At 40.3% G+C, this 22,494-nt stretch overlaps 2 protein-coding genes across 3 annotated transcripts; both read left to right on the top strand.

The window, feature by feature from the left end:
* Window positions 1-498: 498 nt before the first annotated feature.
* hepacama (hepatic and glial cell adhesion molecule a) lies at window positions 499-7,080 on the top strand. Its single transcript, XM_028420020.1, has 7 exons — window positions 499-711; window positions 2,609-2,956; window positions 3,220-3,501; window positions 5,027-5,117; window positions 5,360-5,427; window positions 5,510-5,580; window positions 6,320-7,080. Exons 1-7 carry the CDS (start codon window positions 612-614, stop codon window positions 6,713-6,715), a joined length of 1,356 nt encoding a protein of 451 aa, XP_028275821.1. The 5' UTR covers window positions 499-611; the 3' UTR covers window positions 6,716-7,080.
* A 3,617-nt stretch (window positions 7,081-10,697) lies between these two features.
* pde9ac (phosphodiesterase 9ac) lies at window positions 10,698-18,587 on the top strand. Of its 2 annotated transcripts, none has more exons than XM_028419415.1 (18): window positions 10,698-10,766; window positions 12,246-12,316; window positions 12,665-12,742; window positions 12,897-12,940; window positions 13,020-13,074; window positions 13,195-13,265; window positions 13,351-13,438; window positions 13,533-13,614; window positions 13,711-13,785; window positions 13,855-13,941; window positions 14,648-14,752; window positions 14,842-14,924; window positions 15,208-15,364; window positions 15,444-15,557; window positions 15,798-15,902; window positions 15,997-16,125; window positions 16,208-16,303; window positions 18,055-18,587. In XM_028419415.1, the coding sequence occupies exons 1-18, from the start codon at window positions 10,698-10,700 to the stop codon at window positions 18,103-18,105; spliced, it is 1,560 nt and encodes a 519-aa protein (XP_028275216.1). In that variant the 3' UTR covers window positions 18,106-18,587. The 2 variants fall into 2 exon arrangements, with proteins under 2 accessions (XP_028275216.1, XP_028275217.1); XM_028419416.1 differs by lacking the exon at window positions 18,055-18,587 and adding an exon at window positions 17,360-17,410.
* Window positions 18,588-22,494: the final 3,907 nt, after the last annotated feature.

Raw genomic sequence — 22,494 nt, 5'->3', positions numbered from 1 at the left:
TAGAATAGAACAGAGCATGCATCTGTGTGCATTTGTTTGTGGGTCACCAGATTGGTTGCCAAGTGACAAATTGTGAGTTTATTGGGAGGTTCCAGTTCAAAATGGAGTTTGAACAATGTGACAAAAGTGGGCCAAAGAGGAGAAGTGAGTTGTTTTTCAAACTCAGACATTACAGAGCCTTAGAGCTCTTAGAGCTTACCGAAGTGCAGTCATTCCTCCCAGCAGGGATTTGTTTGCAAAGGAATCAGACTTTGGTTTTACTTAGAGAGCAAAAAAAACTTTGATACTTTTTTTAAAGGAAGCTTAAAGAGACACTTATATGTCAAAAACACAAACTGTATTTTCTTTCGGCCTCCTTTTAAAAGGGCAATGTGGAAGAGAGGAGCTCATCTACACTATGTCTGTCTCACATGAACACACACACTCACACACAGTTGGCTGTTGTTGGCTGTGACTGGGGTGCTGTGAGGAGAGTGGGGCTCAGTGTGACCAGGCAGAGGCCAGTGTTGCAGGCAGGCAGGCAGAGGAGAGAGTGTTGAGCCGCAGAGACGTGCGCGGGGTGGATAAACCATGCTCACTAAGTGGGAGAAAGACTCTGCCCAGGACACAAGATGAAGGTGGAGAGGAAGCCCTCCTCTACAGACGACAGTTTCACTGACGTTCCTCCACTGCTGACGCTCTTCGGCCTCCTCCTCCTCCTCCTCTTCACAGGTGAGTTCAGATATTTGTTAGGCTATTCTTCAGCAGATTTGTATATTTTAGATCCAAACCAGTGGAAATGTATTTACTAAAATGTATTTGTGCACATATAGAACCTGTTGCTAGGTTGTTTTTCAGAATTATTTAGTAGTTTTCTTTGTTTTGTGTTGTTTAAAATGTAGTGGAAAACTCTTTATTATGGAGTTAATCCAGGTTAAGTTAGCCTTCTTTTCCTTGTGTTGATGCAAGTTTGCGGGACAATGGATTCGTTCAAGGGTGGTGCTCAACACTGGGCCCCCGTTTAAAACTCAAAAGAAGCCTGGAGAGGCCATTGAAGGTGTGTAAGAAGGGGAAGTATGGGTTAAGTGTGACAATTAAAAATGTTGAGCTGATGAACTGGTCTACAGGCTTATATTTGTTTTGCTTTGTGTGACTTTGTGCATGTAAAACGGTGATCAAAAGTCAAAGTATAGATTGTTGATTTTGGTTTGAATCAATAACTGTGGGCCCAGTGTACCCAGCCAGCCTAGTTTTGGTAGAATCACTGGATCCTGTGTCTATCTCCAACTTCACCAGTGACAAAGAATTTCTCTCTCTCTCTCTCCCTCTCTCTCTCTCTCTCTCTCTTTTCAAGTGAGGAAACTAGTCCCAACAATCATGCCCTTTGTCTTATTGCCTTGGCAACCCCTGTCAGGCCGACCAAATGGTTACCACGGCAATGAGGCGATGCCCTGCTAACTGCCTCGCTGCAAAGAATAGTGAACACTCTCTCCTTTTCTCCTTCTCTCCTCTCTCTCTCTCAGCTAGCTTGATCTCTCCATCACTGAGGCTGAACAGTAGGATGCCCCTCACAGGCCCGCAGCCAATGTTTAGACCTTCATGTTTCCCGCTACAGCTGAGTTATATGAGACTCCGCTGTGAACATAATAGCTTTGCTGTGTTTGGTTTCCTAGACAGGACTCCTCTATAAAAGTTGAAATGTGGCTCACACTATAATACCTATTCCCCGGACCTCTGTGGGAGTTGGAGGATAACGAGAGAGCGCAAATCAAAATTAGTCGTTCACCCCAAGAGGTCGTGAGGAATTCCTAAGGAGGAGTTTCTGAGAAACAGACTAGTGATCAAGACATGACTAAACATCGTGGGTCTGAGAGGCTGGCGTATATGAGTTTGTTCGATGCAGTGAGCACAGAATTTCTAATGATTACTCCTGTGACGTGATTGGGTCAAGAAACTTACACTTTTAACAAGAGTAACAATCTTAACTGTACATCTGTGTGTTTAAAGCTGCAAAATGGAACTTTTGTCTCCCTCTACTGGCATTAATAGTAAGTACACAAACAGCTGTAATAGCATAAGAGCTAACTAAATTTAGCCTGGATCAAAGAGACCAGAAAAACATTTTTTGAACGAATGTTTTTTGGAGGTTTTTTAAAAAAAATAGTTACCTCGAAAAAATGCTAGATCAGTAGCATGGTTTATCAATTTAGTTCTTTTCTTTGTTATAAATGTTGAAAACGTAATGTTGCCACTGAAAACAGATTAAAAACAGTAGTAATTGTTATAAAATAAAGGTTAAAGAAGAATAAAAATACAATAATTAAAGGTATAATTACTGTGGTGGAGAAAAGTAGGTCAATTTCTTCAATATTGTGCTGTACTATTTCACTCATTTGATGCCCTGATTATTCATTCATGTTTTTGTCAGCAGTAGTAATTAGTCTTGCAGTAATTAGTGTGTTTTTGTAAAATGTTTCCACCTAGCGCATTCTGTGAACAGATGATTTCTCTGATCTCTGCTCATTGGCGGAGCATCAAGGGCTGTGAAGTGATTGGCATTTGTTTATTATTCCGTGTCCCCAGACAACCCCACACGATATTCACATGTTCTGTCCCTTTTCATTCACAGGTGAGGTGTCAGGGGTGAATGTGACCAGCCAGACCCAGGTGGTGAGGGGCACCGTGGGCAAAGAGGCCCTCCTGTCTGTCAGCTACTCTAGCAGCAGCTCCGATAAGCCCGTTATTAAGTGGCAGCTAAAGAGGGACAAAGTGAAGCCTGTCACAGTCGTGCAGTCCATAGGAACAGACATCATAGGCAACCTGAGGCCAGAGTACCGCAACCGCATCCTGGTGTTCGAGAATGGTTCACTGCTGCTTCACAACCTGCAGCTGTCAGACGAAGGGGCGTACGAAGTGGAAATCTCCATCACAGATGACACCTTCACTGGAGAGCACTACATCGAGCTCACTGTGGATGGTATGCAACATTATTCTGTTTCTAAAGAGCTTCCAGAACATCTGAGCAGTCAGAGCAAGAGAGGAGTTATGACCTCAAACAAAATCAATTTAAGCTGCAAAAGTGTATTTATACTACAAATGTGATCATAATTATGATACACAGAGAGTGATTCAATAACGTTGGTGGTATATTGTTAAACAAGTAGAGGTCATCCACCCACTCATCTGTTTGAAATTCAATCTCAAGCCCGCATTAAGTCTTTGTCCTGTCATTCTCCTCAGTGCCTGTATCCAAGCCTTACATCCAGATGATGGCCTCTTCCGTCCTGGAGTACAGCGAGTACTTCAACCTCCACTGTTCCCACGACAACGGCACGAAGCCCATCTACAGCTGGCTGAAGGGAGGCAAGGTACTCACCAATGACTCACGTCTGCTGCTCTCACACGACCAAAAGGTGCTGACCATCGCCCGTGTTCTGATGTCAGACGATGACATCTACGCCTGCACGGTGGAGAACCCCATCAGCAGCACGAAGAGCACCCCCGTCAGGCTCACAGTCTACAGTAGGTGGCACGTTACACCGGTAGAAGTGATAGACGTTTACATCATGAATGAAAAGAGGATGGTAACATCTGAAGAGAGGCGCAAACATTCAGAATGATTACTTTACCGATGTAAAAATACTGTTATAGCAGCTGTTATACTGTTATATTACTTTGACATAACCTGTAAGCAGTATTTAGTGGTGGATTCTACATGTTTTTGAACAGTTTGATTGTCTTTATTGCATATAGTCCCAAGTTCAAGATTTTTGTTTATTTGTTTAGACATTTGGATGTTTTCTATTGAAAATATTTTTTTGCATGCAAACCCAAGGCCTGCAACTGCGTGGGGCCCCATGCCAGTCATGGGCTTGTGAGGGCCAACACACTTCAAACTTTGTAAAACATTTGTAATGACAGTTCTTGACTTCATTCACTGTAAACATTACAAGTGTAGTGTGTTTCTAATGACAACACAGGCAAAAGAAAATGAAAGTTTTTGTTGGTGTCAGATTATTTATAACATGGTGGTGATGGTCACTGGTTGGAAGGACCCCCTTGTGAAGTTTTGCCCAGGGCCCCCAACCAACTGTAGCAGCACCTCTGCCCAGCTTTCCTGCAACCACAGACAACAAAACAAGCCTTATCTAATTAAACAAAATGCTGAGTTCATCTTCCTTATTATATACCTGAGAAAATACCAGTACAGTAAAATAACTGCTTAAGTGCCAGATTTTTTAGTTCCCCAATTCCATCCAATCTGAAAATACGTCTGTGCTACTGAAATGTATGTGGTCTATATTTTAGCTCATTGTTCCCAAGTTGCCTGTTTTCTGTAGCTTGCAGAAGCAATTATCTCCTCATGCTGACCCATACACAAGCATGCTGGCCTCTCTAACAATGTTGTTTACAACAAGTGCAAATCCAGGCTACGATTGTAACAGAGTTGGCTCTGAGCGGCTGTTATTGGACGCCAGTACAGAGCCACATGTCAGGCTGAGGGAGAGGGAGAGGCAGTCTAATCCAATGAATGGACAGTTATTTATGAGCAGGGAGATGAAAAAGGAGGCAGGTGGGGAGAACGCTGTGCCTCAGTGGAGCTCAGTAATCCTGACTTCATTATTGCTGTTGTACTGCAATGTGCTGCATGAAGAGACAGCTACAGGCCCTCATCCTGCTCTCTATTCCCTCTGCTTGCGTGCACAAAGTCTCAAAGTGACCACTCTAATGTGCTACTTCACTGCACTCTATTCATCCCAGCACACTCGGCAAGCAATGTAAAAAAAAATTGGTTCTGCATGCTCCGCATCCTGGCCATGTTTAATTTTTTTCAAGAGGCAGCTTCATCTATTTCTACAACAAGCCTTTACATTTCCCCGGTCAAAGAACAGAATGTACAGTGTAGTTTAAAAGCAGGTCAAACTTTTTGAGTTTATAAGCATAAAAGAAAAAGTACAAATCAATGTTCAGGCCTGGCTAACACAAACTTTTCTTTCTCTCTCTCTCTCTCTCTCTGTGCCCTCTCCTCTGTATTACTCTGGTTTAGGACGGAGTTCGCTATACATCATTCTGTCCACCGGGGGCATTTTCCTCCTAATCACCCTGGTGACAGTGTGTGCCTGTTGGAAACCCTCCAAGTAAGAGCTACTCTTTTATCTTTTTCTTCCTTTCCTTCTCCTCTCCTTCTTTCCTCCTCTCCTTCTCTCTTTCTCTTTGGCTTTTGATATTCCACTTGTGGCTAGAATTTCAATTAGCTCACCAAAATGTACTACCCTGCATATTTAGTAGAGTGCAGTGGTTTGTATAAAGCACCATTCAAGAGAACATTTTTTTGCTGATTGTTTTATACTGTTTTTGTTTCATTTTTTTTCTGCTGTAGAAAGAAGCACCGACCTGTCCCCCAAAGAGCTCCTGTCTATATAGAACAAAGTGAAAATGGCCATGATGGTAATCAACAGCTCATTGTTCACCGTATTTAAATGTGCACATACAAGAAGAGTGTCCCTCAGTGCTAACATTTATGTTGCAGTCGATGTTGTACCCAAACCTACTACACTTGGTCGAAGGAGTCCCATGGCGCTGTATGTTCTCAATGAGGATGTAAGTTTACCAGCTTCACCCGAGTGAACCCAGACTGTGAATGTACAGCTAGAAAATTGGACTATAATAATGCAGTATGTATGTACAGTATGTAATACTACAACTACTACACAAATATAGTTCCAACTTAGGTAGTAGACCTTCACCCAGGACTCCGGGGTTCATGTCCACTCTCTGGCACCATTGTTTTATTTCACTTCCATTTTTTTATACTTAATGTTGGGGTTAGGCATTAAAACACAACTGTTTTAATGGGCATTAAGAACAAGGTAAAGGTTGCAGGCTGTCAAGCTGGCTATCATGAAAATAATTTCAAATTGTCAGTCTGCATGAGAGAAGACATTAACTTATGTTTTACTGAAACACAGCAAAGAAAAATTCCAGTTGAAGTGCATTAGTTTGAAACTTATGTCACCGCTCTTGAGCTCGATGTCCTTAGGTTAAAGGACCAGATTTGATGACATCTAGTGGTGATATTGCAGATTGCAACCAGCCGAATACTCTTCACTCACTATAGTACCTACATCGGCTGACGCTTCAGCAGTAATATATGAAAATCCCTCTTGCTTATGCATCAACCTAAATCCTATAAGATAAATATCTATACCAAACCTTGAGACATCACAGAGGTGAGGTGAGTCCACCTAAGACTTAAATACTTCATTCTTACAGATATTCACACTGCAAATCCATGCCATTGCTGTCAAAATATTTACACATCCATCCAATCTTCCTACAGGAAACTTTGGAGCGTTTAGAAGAAGGTTCTGGCAAGGCTGCCGGCCAATCAGAAATTAGCGTCCCTGCCATCTATGCCCCAATCCTTCCCCCTTCCTCCAACAGAACTGAGCGGCCTATCTGGTCTACCCCAAGAAGGTACCCACGCAGCCCCTCTCCACTGGCACAGCCTCTCCCACAGCCTCTCCCACAGCCTCTCCCACAGCCTCTTCCACAGCCTCTCCCAGCTCCTCCTGTACGGCCTGTGCGCTCCCCAGCTCATTCCCCTGGATCATCTCCACGCAGTTTCAGCCCGATAAGAAAGGTCCGTCCTCCTGTAGGTATCCCAACCAGCCATCTGCCCGTAGAAGCAGAGAGTCAAGATCCCAGTGATCAGACTGCACCAGCACAGCACTGACAGCCGCACAGATGTTTTTCAGTCTGTGAGGTGTGAAGTACATTTATAGTTTCTGGTCTTCTGTTGCATCCTGCCATGAGAATAATGGACTTGATGCACTAGAATAAGAGATGAGTTCACGTTCAGCTAACTTTCATCCTTTTTTTCCATCATGTTTCATGTATTTCTCTGCACACGGCTATGCACAGGGTGTCTGTGACCCTTTGACGGTATCAGAAGAACAGTCCTGTCCATCGCTATGTAGTATGTCATGTATGCTGAGACAGTGAAATATTTTCTGTTCTGATTTTGCTCTTTGCACATGGGAGGTTTGGATATGTGCCTGTACAGTTTTTAAGGGTTGCTTTCTTAAGCAATTAAACCACACACACTGTATTCTTACTCCACATTAGGTCACTGTATAACCTAAGGCAATAAAAACACTTTAAATAGTCTGTTGTCCGGTTTGTATCTGGTTCATGTAAGAATGTGATGTGCTATGTTGAGTCTGACTGTAATTCATGTCTTGTCCATGAGGTGTCACCCACACATTTCCAAACAGACGTGCAGTGATCAGGAAAGAAGTGTTGAATTATTTGTAAAACCTTTTTTAATAAGAAAACTGTAGCAGCTAATATTTGTTCTGCAGCCATGAGCAGTTGGTCATCGGTTACTTGACAGCAGGAGAACAGTTTGAATGACGTTGTTTATAAACCCATGTGTTTCTATTAGAAACATTAAAAAAAGTAAAATCAAATTAAAAATCAAACGATTAAAAGTGTCATCTAATCAACTTGAAGACATGGCTTAAAGGTCATTATGTGCGGTCAGACACACGCTCTTGGAAGCAATGTACTCATGAAGGTGCCACTTGTTCTATAAATATAAATCACAACATCACATGTTTCCTTCAAGTGGCTTACCAGCCCTCTGTCCTCAGCGGTGGAGGAAGATATGCTGTTTCCGACCTTCATAAATATTATAAAAATGTAATTAAAGTATTAATGGAGACATTCTGTCTGATTATTATCATTTGTGGCAGGATGCGCACCTCAAAACTGATACTGTACTTAAAGAAATGTAGATTTGGATCATGTAAAAATCCCAACCCATAAATTTAAGGAGAAAGAGAAGGAGGAAGGTCAATGAACGACCGACAGACAACAAAAACAACTCATTTAGAGTCTGGTTGATCAGAATGACCCGGCGGATGTGGTGCTGATAGAGGACACGAACCTCCTCTTAAGCACCTGGAAAATACGCAGACTACAAACACACAAATGACAAGAGCACCATTCAAAGAGACGAAGCTGAGGTTGTCATTATGGATGAAGTGTTGATTGGAAATCATAAAATGCATAGCTTTATGGCTCCTCTTCCGCTTTAATAATCAGGTTTATTTTATACTCAGTAGACTGAAGATTAAAAGACGTTCTGAACAGATGTGAGCTTGTGAACGTGTGCACAAATGCACACAAGCACTCAAGTAGTCTGGTCAATCACCATTATCAGGATAATGTGTTCCCTTCAGAGGTCCAGCTGGATGTCTTTTGTCATTAAAATTTGCATAATTTTATTGCTTGCTTTTATCCTGAAATGTATCTTCCATCACTGAAGGTGTGAGTCTTTGCGGCTGCATAAGCAAATTCTGTTTTGATCTGGGCTCTGCTGTCTTTGTTCTACTGGAAACATATTTTATTCTTTGGCTACTCATGAATGCACATCGGGCACAACACTGAACCACCCAAACGTGTGCATACAGTAGTGGAAAATATAATATCTTCTCATAATGAAAACCTTTTTTTCCTAAGCCTGGAAATTGCTTTGAATCTATTTTGATTTCACATATTTTATATTTGTACAGTCTGCACCAACTCTCCTCCACCTCCTCCTCCTCTTCTTCTTCCTCCAGGTGAACTCATGAGTCAGGACAGTAATTAGGCTCGGGGGAGCAACATCACACCTGTGTGCAAACAGTATGAACGTATCTACACGTGTGTTTTGGGAGAGTGCATCTATGACTTGAATAGTGTGCGAGGATGAACGATGGTTTCCATATCTAATTAATTACCTCCTCTTGCTGCCTGGTTGAGCCTTCTTACTGGTGCCCTTGTTCACACCAACCTGTTGATGTGAAATTCCCAGTAGAAGAGGGTGACCTTCTTGCTGGAAAGCTCTTATCTAGCACTGACTTTGCTCTTTAAAAGGCTCTCTCAAAGCCCTGTCATGTATTTCCTGCTGTTGTTATTATGCTGTTTGTCTAATTCAATAGTTTAATCCAGTTTTCACATCGATCCCAGGTCTGTTTAGGATGCACAAACAGGAAGTAAATAAATATTGCATAATTAGAGCATCGGTTTTTGAGATTGCATGAGTACACATGTTGTACTGCACTGCTTCAGAGAGCTATAGCCCAGATTTATTAAGATAAGATAAAACAGTGGTCCCTAATGTCTGACACTTTTCTGGCATGTACTTTTATGGCAGTTACCTTAAACAGGTTTTAAATAACTGTCTGTCTGTGGCCCAGAGACATCCATCAAAATAGATAGATAGATATAAGATATCTGTTATTACTACTACAATATATGTTTGCATTAGTTTCTCCTTATTACCCACTGAATCGATTTTAATTTATTGACACTTCTTACTTTTAATTAAAACAGGAGTGCATTCTGTCTTTTTGTTTCTCTTCTTGAGGTTTCATTTTGGACACTTTGCATAATGAAAGTGTCTTAATATTTATTTACTTTATTTTATTCTTATTTATTGACCTGCTCCATTATAAAGTGTGACTAAAAATAATATTGCTTCAAGTGTCCTGCTGACCAAACCATCTGTTGAACCTGCTATCAACAAGTGGATGAGTGGACCAAGGACACACACACACACACACACACACACACACACATTCAGATGAAAATACATATGAAACAGTCATAGAACTTACCCTGTGCTCAAATGGCTCAATGACTTTAAAACAAGATATATGATAATGAGTTGTGTTTTTTTTGTTTTTTTTTACTTTTTTTGTTTAATTTTAATAATTTTATAGACCAAAATAGAAAAAAGTTACAATTTATAAAGTTATAAGTAAGGTCCTCCTGATATAATTAGTATAGTATATATATAGCATAAATAGATATAAGTTTCTGTGATTTCCAATATTGTACAGGTGAGTACTGTAGGTGAGTGTCTGGTGCATCGTCATGGGGTAAAATATACATTTTTTTTTTTTAGGGGGGAGGTTTGTTAAAAAATACAGTGAATCAAAGGCTTATGTGACAGCTCAGGTAAAAGCCCCACAGCACTTAAGATGTTAGGATTGTCTCTTTTTTCTCCATAGTAACAATCCATGGCAACCAGTACAAGTAGCAGTTATATTCTGGTACCCCTTTGGCTCCCTCTCTCACTGTCTCTCCCAGTCTCTCTCTCCCGCTCTCTCTCTCTCTCTCCCTCTCCTGTAGCTTTCCCTTTGGACCAGAATCAGAAAGAGGGTTAGCATATGTGCATTTTGTGTCTGCATGTGAGTCAGCTGCATCCTCAGCACCTGGGACATCACTGCTAGCCTCCACAGGGGAAGCTGCATCGCTGCTGACACTGTGAGTCCAGCAGGTGCTACTGCTTGTTATCATTTTCATTATTATTATTATTATTATTACATGTCAATGTTTTTGTTTGTTTGGTGTTTTTCTTTGTGGAAACTATATTTTGTTATATAATTTATATAAATATTCACTCTGTAGCCATTTTTTTACATGGATACTCTTTTTTAATCAGTATCCTTTCATTGTTGGATGGTAAACTCATTTGTTGCTAAACCTTTTGTGATTTATAGTTTTGTCAGGTGTTCACACTCAGCTGTATTTAGATAAATATATGATAATAACCTGTTTGCATTTGTCTGTTTAGTTGATCTTCTGAAAAGCACCCTGTGGTTGTTAGTTCTTCAGCTCCAAGCCAGAATCTTTGCGGGTGTGTAAGAGAGGAGAGGGAGGTCAACATGGGCTCCAGCTCCTCCTCCTATGCCCCCAAAACCATTTACCTGGATGTGGATGGGAAAGTACAAAAGGTGGGTCCAATTTATTCATAATTTTCTGCATAGACAAAATAATAAAGAAATAATAGTGGTGTAACATCAGAGGAGAAAAATAGGTTGGTTTGACAAAAGACAAATCATAGAAATAATAAAAATTAACAGTGAATATTACGTTCTTAAAGTTAACTGTGTAATACTGAATGTGAAAATGTTTCAGATTCAGATTCGGAAAACAGAAAAAGACATTTGATTAACTATAATATATATGATTAATTCCAGTGTTTTACGTGTATTGTGTGTTTAACACACAATACACAAATATTATAAAATATATATAAATTATATACAATTATAAATGTAATTATAAATTTAAGCTAGATCCGTGTTTTATAGGTTAAAAATCCAGAACATCACACTTCAGACTCATCCGGACAAATTGCATTCCTTTTGATATTTTAAAATGTCAATGGGAATTTGATAATGGGGTTTATGCAAGCTTAAGCGATTATGGCAATTAAACAATCCACCTTCCATACTTTAGTAGCTGCTCCCTGTGGATTCACCTCACCTGAGGAGACAAAATTAGATCCTGATGCAGATCAGTTTGCCTTACAGGTGTTACTGACAGCAACAAAACACCTGATTGTAAACACACACACACACACACACATCCATTTCTGCTGTCTGGGATACAGGAGTGGGGAAATGGGTTCTCACTCTACATCAAAGTTTCCAGTGGCAGTGATTAAGATGAGAAAGATTAGCGATCATGTAAACTGTCGTGACAAATGTTTGCAGGGCTGAGTTTCATGTTTCACTTCCAAACATACTGCGATACAGATAAGCATAGCACTTGCTGATCTAGTGATGTGGAGTGCCTCAAGTAGAGCTCTGCAAATGACACATGTCTGTTCAAGAGCCCCGAGCCCACGGCCTGAGGCTGAGTGTTTGTCTGCTACACCTGCTCTCCCTTCAAGATCACAGTCTGTGCTCCGGGTTCATGTGCACTCTCTGCCATCAATCCTCCAGACAGATCAGATGTGCTGTACCGAGTCCCGTAAACTGGACTGATTTGTTTGTGCTTGACAGGCGTGGATAATGTAGGCATCTTTAAGAGCTCCATGAAATCTCAAACTCCAGCTGTCATGTTCTTTCACATTGTTTCTCTCTCTGACTTTCTCAACCATAACCAGAACTGACCCTTACTTTACATTCCCGTGTGACCGCGTATTCTGAAAAACACATGAAACTGAATAACCCTCCTGCCCTGTCAGAACACTAGCCACAGTATGTGAGACAGCAGCTGTTTGTGTGCAGGTGTGCTCCTGGAAATAACACAGCGAGCTGCGTGTTGTTTTTAACGGCCACAGAGGAGCTTTTTACTAAACGTGTGGCCTGATAATAAATTATACTCATAAAAAGTTTAGTGTGACATTTGAAATGCATCTACGGTCTAATGCATGTATATTAAGAGTGCCTGACTCAAGAAGCCGCCGTGTATTTATGCCACAGGTGGTGTTCAGTCGGCACTGCAGCCCATGTGACATCAAGGAGCTTCTGTGTTCCTCATCTAACATTCCAAGGTTTGTTTGGCTTTTTACTACCAATAATATTACATTTGCCTTGATGTGAGTAACTAAATGTATTTTAAATACAAAAACAGAAAGAGTAGTTCCAGACAGTTACAACAAACTAGTGTATAAAGAAGATAATTCCCATTCTGTTTCACTTTTGCTGAAGAAAACAACGTTTGAGGAATCATTTTTGCATTTCTCTTTCTTTATTCCATCTCTGTGCAAGCTAGAATCTCTGCTGGTTGCATTCTAGAAATATAGTTTGATCCATTTATTGCACTAAATGCTCTCACCTCTCACACCGAGTCAAGCGGGCTGGTTTGAACTCCCTCTCCTCTTCTCCTCTACTCGCTGCAGGAACACTGCCATCATGATGGTGGATCCAGAAGGTGCCCTGGTCTCCATTGATCCCACCATGCCCACAAACTCTCCAAGGTGATACACCAGGATTATGATACTCAATTCACATTTTTTCTATACATCATCTTTGTTTGAGTTTAGACTACCAGTAGTTCCATTCACCAATGGTCTGCAGTGACGTATGCAGTTCCTGAAAATATAAATAACTGCACATGTGATTTTCTCACAGCTCTTTGTACAAAGTTGTCCCATTGTCTACTGGTCAACTTGGAGGTAAAGTTATCAGTTCTCTAAACACATTCATACATCACACAGACAGTGTAAATCATAATGAGATTATTTATGCCTGCAGAGAAAGAGGACATGTTTCAGAACGTGTTGTCCCAGGTGGCTGAGCAGTTCAGCAGGTAACATCCTTTATGTTATGTTATGACTGAAGCCATACCTTTCACACATTCCTTACACACACACACACACACACACACACACAAGTGCCTGTCTTATGATTTGCCTTTTGTCTCTCTCAGAGCCTTTCGAATCAACGAGTTGAAGACCGAGGTCACCAACAGGCTAGCCATGCTGGAGAAGAGAGTGGAATGTGAGTGGCGTATTGTATAAAAAATAAACTCCTATTATTTTATGAATGTGTTATAAGCTGTGTAAGCATCCCCTTACTTTTCCAGTGGAGGGTTTGAAAGTAGTGGAGATTGAGAAGTGTAAAAATGATCTGAAGAAACTACGAGATGAGATGACTTCAAGAGGTGGTGGCAGGTAAAATGAAGTCAAAAGACATAAGGCCGATCAAGTACAAAATGAATCATGTAATATCACAATATAAAGTGAAATGTCTCCCTTCTGATCTCAGGGTAAACTGCCCATGCAAATACAACTTCTCAGATGACGGGAAGAAGGTCACTCCAAGACGAGATGTCCCCAACTACCCAAAGGTACATCATCTGTGATTTGTCCCTGGTGCCAGCGTCTGAAAGGCAAACACATAAACTGATGTTCTGATTATTCATTTTTTCCCCCCTCATGTACAGTACACACTGTCTCAGGAGACTGTTGAGGCGCTGAAGAAGCCAACATTTGATGTCTGGCACTGGGAACACAATGAGGTTTGTTGGCCTTTCAGCCATTTTCACTGCATGTTTTCTAAAGTGACTGACTCGCTTTCTTTGTTGCAGATGCTGAGCTGTCTGGAGTACATGTACCATGACTTGGGCCTAGTGAAGGAATTCAACATGAACCCCATCACACTTAAACGCTGGCTGGTAAAGTTAAAACAACAAAAGATGTAATGAATACTGCAATGTAAACAGCCAAGATTTCAAACAAGCTTTTAACTTCAAGGCAGAGGCAGTAGGAAAAGAGAAGGATCAGAGTTCTGACAGGTTATTATCTGAGATGGAAATCTGATGTCTGGGGAAGCATTCCTACTCTGGTGCTCCATGTTGACCAGAAATGACTCATTTTTCAGGACAGGAGCAAGAGACAAAGTAGGCTACAGCCAGCCAACAACCAGAAGCATAGAGATCTTCTGATGAAAAATTCAAAGCAGCATTAAAAAACAAGCTTTAAAATTCAAAATAAAATCCCAAGGAAAGAAAAAACTATTCAAATCAGCAGTTTTACACAAAATATGGATTTAAAATTCAATTTACCAGATTTTTTAGCAGATTGGACATGATCCTTCTCAATGACCCACGCCTTTAAAAATAAGAGACTGCAGGACGCCACAAGTGACCAATCAGATTTAACATGGCTGTATAAACAGTTACCAACCTGTCTGATACGAGCAGTAAGGCAATGTGTCTGCTGGAATTCAATTGTGTTTTTGTCAGTGCTCTCCAACAAAGCTACACCAAATCTAGCTCCAGTGATACCAGATTCATCTGAGGTGTCATCTGTAATTGCTCTCCCTGTCACAGGGGACACACACACTTCCTCACTTTGAATGAATGATTCTCTCTCTTACAGTTGGCGATTCAGGAGAACTACCGTAACAACCCTTTCCACAACTTCCGTCACTGCTTCTGTGTGAGTCAGATGATGTACGGCATGATCCACCTCTGCAACCTCCAGGTATGCTGCATGTTTATGTGTGTGTTCATGTGTTCATTCAACATTTGATCCGCTTGTGAACCTGTGCATTTTTAAACACGGTTATCCAGGAGAAGCTGACTCTCACGGACATGGGCATTTTGATGACAGCTGCAGTGTGTCATGACCTGGACCACCCCGGCTACAACAACACGTAAGACTCGCCATTCTGTCTGTAAAGGGTGTTGACAGATACAGCACTGCACAAGCCCGTTGACCCCCAGTATGTTTTGACATCCTCTGCACAACACTGTTGTTGATGAACTGTGAAAGTAGTTCAGCATGGAGAGAGTTCAGGTATGAAAACAGATAATCACCTTGTTTTTGGTTGAGGTTTCAGGCAAGCGAGGACCTCTCTTATCAGGAGAGATTCATGAGAATCATGCTTATCACACCATCTTAAATCCATCCATTCAACAATATCATCCACCCATCAGGTACCAAATCAATGCGCGCACTGAGCTGGCAGTGCGCTACAACGACATCTCCCCGCTGGAGAACCACCACTGTGCAGTGGCCTTCCAGATCCTCTCTCTTCCTGAGTGCAACATCTTTGCAAATGTGGACCCCGAGGCTTTCAAACAGATCAGACAGGTGATGTCTGCATACATAGGTGGATATTACAAAGCTGTAATGACTTATATGTTAACAGATTTTCCTGTCATGTTTCCAGGCCATTATCACCCTCATTCTAGCCACTGACATGGCCCGACATGGGGAGATACTAGACTCCTTCAAGCAAAAGGTGGACAACTTTGACTTCACCAATGAAGAGCATGTCACATGTGTATGTATGCATTCTGCATTACACAATCACATTGAAACAGATGTGACCTTAAAACAGGCAGGCCTTTATCCGCTGAGCACTCTGTAATCAGCAGAGCCAAGTGGATTAGTGTAATTGGGAAAGAGGTCCCAGAAATACAGTGTACTGTACAGAATGAATAGGTTTCTGTACCCTCTGCTTGTGTGTGTGTGTGTGTGTGTACATGTGTTTTTTTTTACATGTGTATGTTTATGTTTTCAGCTGAAGATGGTTCTGATTAAATGCTGCGATATATCCAACGAAGTGAGGCCAACTGAAGTTGCTGAGCCATGGGTGGACTGTCTACTGGAGGAGTACTTCATGCAGGTGACTCCACTTAGTAACTCAATAAATGTATAGAATGTTGAAAGACCCAGTACACTGGATTTAACAGCAAATCTTGTACTTCTTTGGTTTCTAGAGTGACAGAGAGAAGTCTGAAGGTCTCCCAGTGGCTCCTTTCATGGACAGAGATAAAGTCACCAAACCTACTGCTCAGATTGGATTCATCAAATTTGTGCTCATCCCTATGTTTGAGACTGTCATGAAGGTAGAACTTTGTCTTCATCGACATGTGTTGATGTTCTCCTGATGAGTAACAATCTGCTCTCCTGTATGCTGCTGTCAAACAGCTTTTCCCTCAGATCGAAGAGATCATGGTTCAACCTCTGAGAGACTCTCGTGACCACTATGAGGAACTGAAGCAGATTGATGATGCCATGACAGAGGTAGAACCTATTCTGTCTATATATATGTCTGTCTATCGGTCTATCTATTGGTACAGTTGAGCTTTGTTCTTCATGTTACACTCACAACAGATGACACTGCCTGTCACTTATAGAGGCTATAACATGCTTATTTTCTTATAATCAAATGTGGACCAATTTATTGAACAGCAAAGCTGGATTGTGTATGAACACAAAAAAATATACCATTCCAATGTTCCTCTCTTCATTTGCCAGCTAGCTTATGCTTATGTGGCTTTTACTGTGCATAATTATCAATTATTTTGAAGCTGTCCGTAGTGTTAAAAGTTTGATTAATGCCATCCTCATATGTTCTTATAAATAAACATACAGGAGCCAGTTAGCGTATCTTAGCACAAGGCTCCCCATGTAGAATTAGCTCAGGCACTGCCAAGATGGGATGGCCCACAGCTAGGTTGCAGTTGGACAGCCCATAGATTCATTTCCATGAATTTTTATTGACACGCTGGAGAGTAACTTTAATTTTCTGTGTATAATATAACACCCTCCACCCTTATAGCCATTAAGCAACCAGCAGTCAACAAGAAGTTAGAGATCAGAGCCAAAAAAACAAGCTTGAAAACAGCCAGCTGGCAGATTTACTCCTGTGTTGTTTCATCAACTCACTGCCAGAAATCAAATAAGCATGTTTCCAAAAATAACAAAGTTAAAGTTATTGTTATGAATACTGGAAATTAAAAGCTGATAAGAAACGGAAAGACACATTCAAATTATAATTTAAGTATATTCTTGTTCCCATATTTTAATGACAACATTCATAAATACAACCTCAGGGGACACAGCAGGGAATAAGACTGGCTGCTGAACCTGCATACACAGGCCGCAAAAAAAATCAAAAATTGGACTGTACCAAATTAAAGCCTTTGGGGGGACATTGGCTAAATACCAAGAATAGAAACATGCATGCAAGAAAAAAAAACAGGTAAACCAAACACCACATTTGCACATGGACACAGATTCATACACACACTCATCAAACCACTTGCTAACATAAAGGTGTGTCTTTTGTTCAATGAGGCACAGAAGAAAAAAACTGAAAATATGTCATTAGGCGGGAAGAAGAAGTAAGCTCTGCAGTGAGTGAGTGCAGTGGTATCTGTGTAAGTAAAAGCAACTGACTCCTTAGTTGTGCTTTAGTGTCTATAGTGTTAGTGTCATGAGTGCTCTCTGTCTCTGCGTCTCTCTGGGCTCTCTGCACTCTATTAAAAACAACAACAACAAAAACAGACCTTCAGGAATGTGCAGCAATTTCATCACTTTGGATGTTATATTAGTAACATAAATAAAGTAATATAATTCAGAAAGAAGAAAGTAAATTTATATAAGGGAGGATCATATTTTCACTTTAAATGTCATCTCATGGCTGAAATTATGAAAACAAATTGGTGAAAATGCCGCTCATTTGTTTCCCTTGTTTGTTTGTTTGTTTTTTTACAGTGACTGACAAAGATTTTCTGAAACTACAGCCCTTTTAGCTTCATTTTCACTTCGACCTTCTCCACAGAATTAAAACAAAGTTGCCTTCAGACTTTGAGTAAGTTCTGACATTCCACAAAGTGGAAGTGGACGCTCACTCACAGCTCTATCAGGCAACTTGTTTTTTTTTTCTGTGGCGGACGATCACTAAGCAAACTGAGCTCTTCTCGTCTAGTTTTTAGCTTCAGCATGAAGCTTTTTCTCTCCTGCCTGATTCTTTGTCTTCTCTCTTGCAGGGGTCCTCCTTTGTGTTCAAATTCAGGAAAGACTTGGAGAAGCATGAGTGAGGCCTGAGTGAAGACATTCAGCACTGCGGTCTGAAGATGACACTTGGAGCAGGACAGCAAGAGAGAAAAAAAGAGACTGCTTGACTTCACACTGAACTATAATTAGGTGTCAAGGTGGCATATCTTGAACTTTGACTTAGACTTTTGCACTGGATGTTACAGAGGAGGATCTGCTGACCTCTCTGTGTATTTATGGTGTTTATGTTTTCTCTACTCATTTTTAATTTATAGTGCCTCCACAGTTTGATCAACCAGCTACTCCATTTCTTTTCTTCTTTTTTTTTCTTCTTTTTTTTAGATTGGTTCATGCATAATCTGACAAATATACATCTGACCAAAGGTTGAAGAAAAAATAAGTTAATTGTTCTTTTTCACTCTATAGAAAAATAAAATGCACCAAAGTGAGTATCACGGTTTGTAGTTATGAGTGTTTTCCAAATAATAATGCAGCGTTACTTTTTGTTCACACACATTAAAAGCATTAGGCACAGCTCGGCTGTTGATCAAATGAAGTCATATAGAGAAACATATCTTTGTACACTCTTCAACAACTGATATATATAAAGGGTTAATACTTTGACAGTGAGGCCAGTCACTTTATGTGGTAGGAAAAAGTTTTATCAGTGAAAATGTGACCTTAAATACAGTAATTATAACATATAAAAGAATCCTTCTGAGGGATGATTGAAAAGTTTGTGGCCCAAAATAGACCCAGCTTTTACAGCGTAGTCCTCTGACTCCAGCAGTCGGCGAGCGTCTCCCCTTTATAGAAGTCCTACAGCAGTAACTCACTTCATCCTGGGGAGAGACAGTTCTCTGAGGGTGTGACACCAGGTGAACGTGTTGAGAGCTCATCACAGTTATAATTAATCTTTCATTCTTTTTGAAAAGCAACTGAGCATAACCGACGACTGATCACCCAACTCAAGACCATGAGGTTTAGGTAAATGATTTACAAAAAGCTTGTTAGCAGAATGCACTCTCTAAACTTTGCTTTCTTTATGCAACTCAGCTGGACCACCTTTGAAAAGCCTAGCAGTGGTACATATTTATCATTAACTTATTAAACAGTAAATGGGTTATGAAGTGTGACATAAATATCGCAACTTACCTGAAACTTCAGAAGCTCCTCACATCAGTTAAACTCTCTTTTTATACATATATTTATAACCCAGTGCTTGTATTTGGCCTTATTTCATTCATTCGTCATTCTCTGCTCATCCTCTAGAGTGATTGAGCTTTTATTGCCACATTTTACACTCGAGGGCTTGAATTCAGTCAACATGTGTTGAAAAATAACTAGTTATTCAGTAGAGTAACACCCACAGGTGCCACTTATCTCAGCTCTCTCCACGCCCCCTTCTCTTCCATGGCTTCCCTTCAAGTCATATTAGATCTTGGCAGTTTTCCTCTCAGGTACTCAGCTCTGTTTTTATTAGGGTTTGTTTTCTCTTTTTTCTTTTTTTGGCTATGTGTTTTCTAATTACTCGATCATTGCCACACCTGCAGGCCTCACCTGACACATTCTAAAAACCACCTACGTAGCATGAAATTACTTGAAATAATAAAACGCACAGCATAAATCACCAAAGACATTTTTTATATGGCATCTTTTTGTTTAGGTTTGTTTGTGCATTCCTCCCTGCTGTACGGATAGCTGCAGCTCATTTGATGTTTAATCACATGTCGTGGTGGTGAACTCTTCTGACTCCACCTGATATTCTGTGTGCAAAATTATCTCTAAGCAATAAAAAGAAAACAGTAGACCACATGTAGTTGTTGCAGTTGAAACGAGAGTGAGTAAATGCGCGTGTGTGTGTGTGTGTGTGTGTTTGAATGGATGTAATTACCCATCACCTTCTCCACATAGCGTGACAGAGTGTATTGACATTAAACTGCAGGATCGCTCTGATTGTCTTATCATAAAAGGGGCGCTGCAGTGATTTTTATTATTTAAGTTATTTTCTTTCACAAAAATGCAATGTTTTTCTTGACTGGTCATGATCAGTTCAAACATCACCGACAGACTGTCCGCCCAGCCCATTAACATATTATTCAGTAGGCTGTCAGATGTTTTCATGAGAGCACTGCTAATGAAGGAAACTGATATCTGAAGGCTTTTAGTCTTTGTCTTTGCCTTGAGGCTGGGTGTCACACCATGTTGAACTGCAGCTTATTTGTTGATGTGAAAGTAAAAGCTGTATCCATTACACACTTAACTGGTGATTAAATGAGCAAGTGTTTAATTTACTCTGTCACTGTGCTCACGCTATACTGGATCTGTTAAAAGAAGGTTTGAAGTTTTGACATCTGATCGGGGTTCTTGGTACATAATACACATTAATTTATAATCAATATAGACACAGATTGATCACTATGGCAGTTTTTAATGCATTTTAACAATATTCTACATAACCAGAAGAAACATTAGTATAATTTCTGAAAATACAAAACATTTTCATTTAATGCTGTAAGGAGAGCTCATCTGAATCTTAAATGACCGTGAGATTATTGTTTTTACACTTTATCCTAAGCCAGAGGAAAGATAAAGTCAAATTTTCTGAGCATGTATGAGTAATGTAGTTTGACAGATCTGCTCTAAAGTTTAAACACTAAACGGTAATTTGATCCAACTTGTGCTTCTCACACTCTAGTTTTATCTTTAATCTTATCAGAAAGCAGAATGTGAGAAAGATGTAAATATACAAGAATGTTTAATCTTGATTTGATAAAACCTTCATAATGCTCTTAAATCAGAGTGAAGGCACTGGTAGATGATCTTATTGCTTCATTAGTACTGTGTGATTCACATGTTTTGACTTGTCCACATATAGACAGCTATGAGAATAGAATGATCCAAGCTTAATCCAAACAAAAAGAAAAAAACTAAACAAAAAGTATCATGGAACCACTTCAGAAAAGCTTTCTTAGGTTCATGTGTGTGCTCATGAAAAGAGACAGAGACAGATTTACAGGTGTAGTTGAGTCATCTGGCCACAACTAAGAAAATGTCATTCTCTATTTCCTTCCTCCACCGTGGAGAATTCCTCCCAGCATGCACTCATCCCAGGGTTAAGGTAAGGGCATTCTGTGTGTGTGTGTGTGTATGATCTATGGCCTACTTTCATGGGAAAGTGGATCAAACACAAAACACATGGAACAGTTTTTTATTAGAGCACTACCTCTAACTCTTTTATTACTCTTCTGTCCATTAATCTGTTCTTCATTATGTACTTGCAGCTTGTCAGGCAGTTTTTTTACAGTAGATGATAATAAGTGAATATCCAGGCTACATGATTCCCCACCAAACAAATGCATTTCCTGATTTATCTTTTGTCTGACCCACGTATTAGACTGTATCATCGCTCAGGGGGACAAATTCAGCCACAATGGCTTTTCTCTAGTGACCGAACAACAGCGTGGCTCAGACCTGTTTTATGTGAGCAAACACATCACACACACGCACAAAGCCATGCTTGAGGCAGTTAAATCATCATGGATGTCCCATTCCATTGGCTCCCACATACAGAGGAATGCCAAGTTCCTTGTTTGGCCATTAGACTGTGAGGACACAGGCTAGATTTACAGAAGACAGTTACATCCCTGCCAATAATGGCAAAAGGTCAAAGGTCAGGAGTGAAAGTTAACCTTAAGTCCTGCTCCTGCATTTTTGTGTCATCAGCTGAGGACTCTGTGGCAGTGGAAACAAAGAACAGTGTCAGATGCTGTAAATTTGGACACCAAAACAAAATAGTTTTTCTTTTTTTTTGCATTCATGGTGGCAAGGACTCATCAAGTGTGTGTGTGTGTTTTAATTAAACTGTCTGCTCTTCTGTTACTAGTTGTACTTAAAGGAAAATTGGATCCAAGAAGTGACAAGTTAGTGTAGCAGCAATGTTTCTTTTACAAGCTAGGAAGACCTCACGCATTCACCCACAGGGCACTGACACAGCTGCATTACATCCTGATAAAACAGGCCTTAAATGTAATGTTTCCACGAAGTGTTGTCACTTTGAAGTCAGATTTCATGACTCACCAATGAATACAGTCCAAAAATCTGCATTATATTTGGAGCCATGTATTGTATTTTAGCATTGTTATCAATCATAATGTCAGCACTCCATCTTTGTTGAGGTCACTGCAGGGTTTCACTATCAGAGGTTTAACTAAATATTGAATGATCTGAAGTCCAAAGAGCTGTGCATATAGAGGCATATCCATTTCCTGCAATACCAGCATCATTTATTTTGTATCCTTGAGTATCTCGACTCCCACATGCAGGCGAAATAACCACCATTGTTGCTCTTGTGATGCACGTCATCAGAGAATGGCTGAGTTTGCATGTAAAGTCTTGTTTTTGGTTAGTATTATGCAAGCAGGTGAACTTTA

Source organism: Parambassis ranga, chromosome 13, assembly GCF_900634625.1.
Source record: "Parambassis ranga chromosome 13, fParRan2.1, whole genome shotgun sequence".
Taxonomy (NCBI): domain Eukaryota; kingdom Metazoa; phylum Chordata; class Actinopteri; family Ambassidae; genus Parambassis; species Parambassis ranga.
Note: the sequence above shows the minus strand (reverse complement) of the source record. Positions and strands in the feature narration are given on the sequence as shown.

Excerpts from the sequence above, each read along its gene's own strand:
- hepacama (XM_028420020.1), top strand. The coding sequence starts at position 612 with ATGAAGGTGGAGAGGAAGCCCTCCTCTACAGACGACAGTTTCACTGAC. Across the intron at positions 5,118-5,359 it reads GCCTGTTGGAAACCCTCCAA|AAAGAAGCACCGACCTGTCC; the intron begins GTAAGAGCTACT and ends TTTCTGCTGTAG. Across the intron at positions 5,581-6,319 it reads TGTATGTTCTCAATGAGGAT|GAAACTTTGGAGCGTTTAGA; the intron begins GTAAGTTTACCA and ends ATCTTCCTACAG.
- pde9ac (XM_028419415.1), top strand. The coding sequence starts at position 10,698 with ATGGGCTCCAGCTCCTCCTCCTATGCCCCCAAAACCATTTACCTGGAT. Across the intron at positions 13,786-13,854 it reads GGCACTGGGAACACAATGAG|ATGCTGAGCTGTCTGGAGTA; the intron begins GTTTGTTGGCCT and ends TCTTTGTTGCAG. Across the intron at positions 16,304-18,054 it reads TTGATGATGCCATGACAGAG|GGGTCCTCCTTTGTGTTCAA; the intron begins GTAGAACCTATT and ends TCTCTCTTGCAG.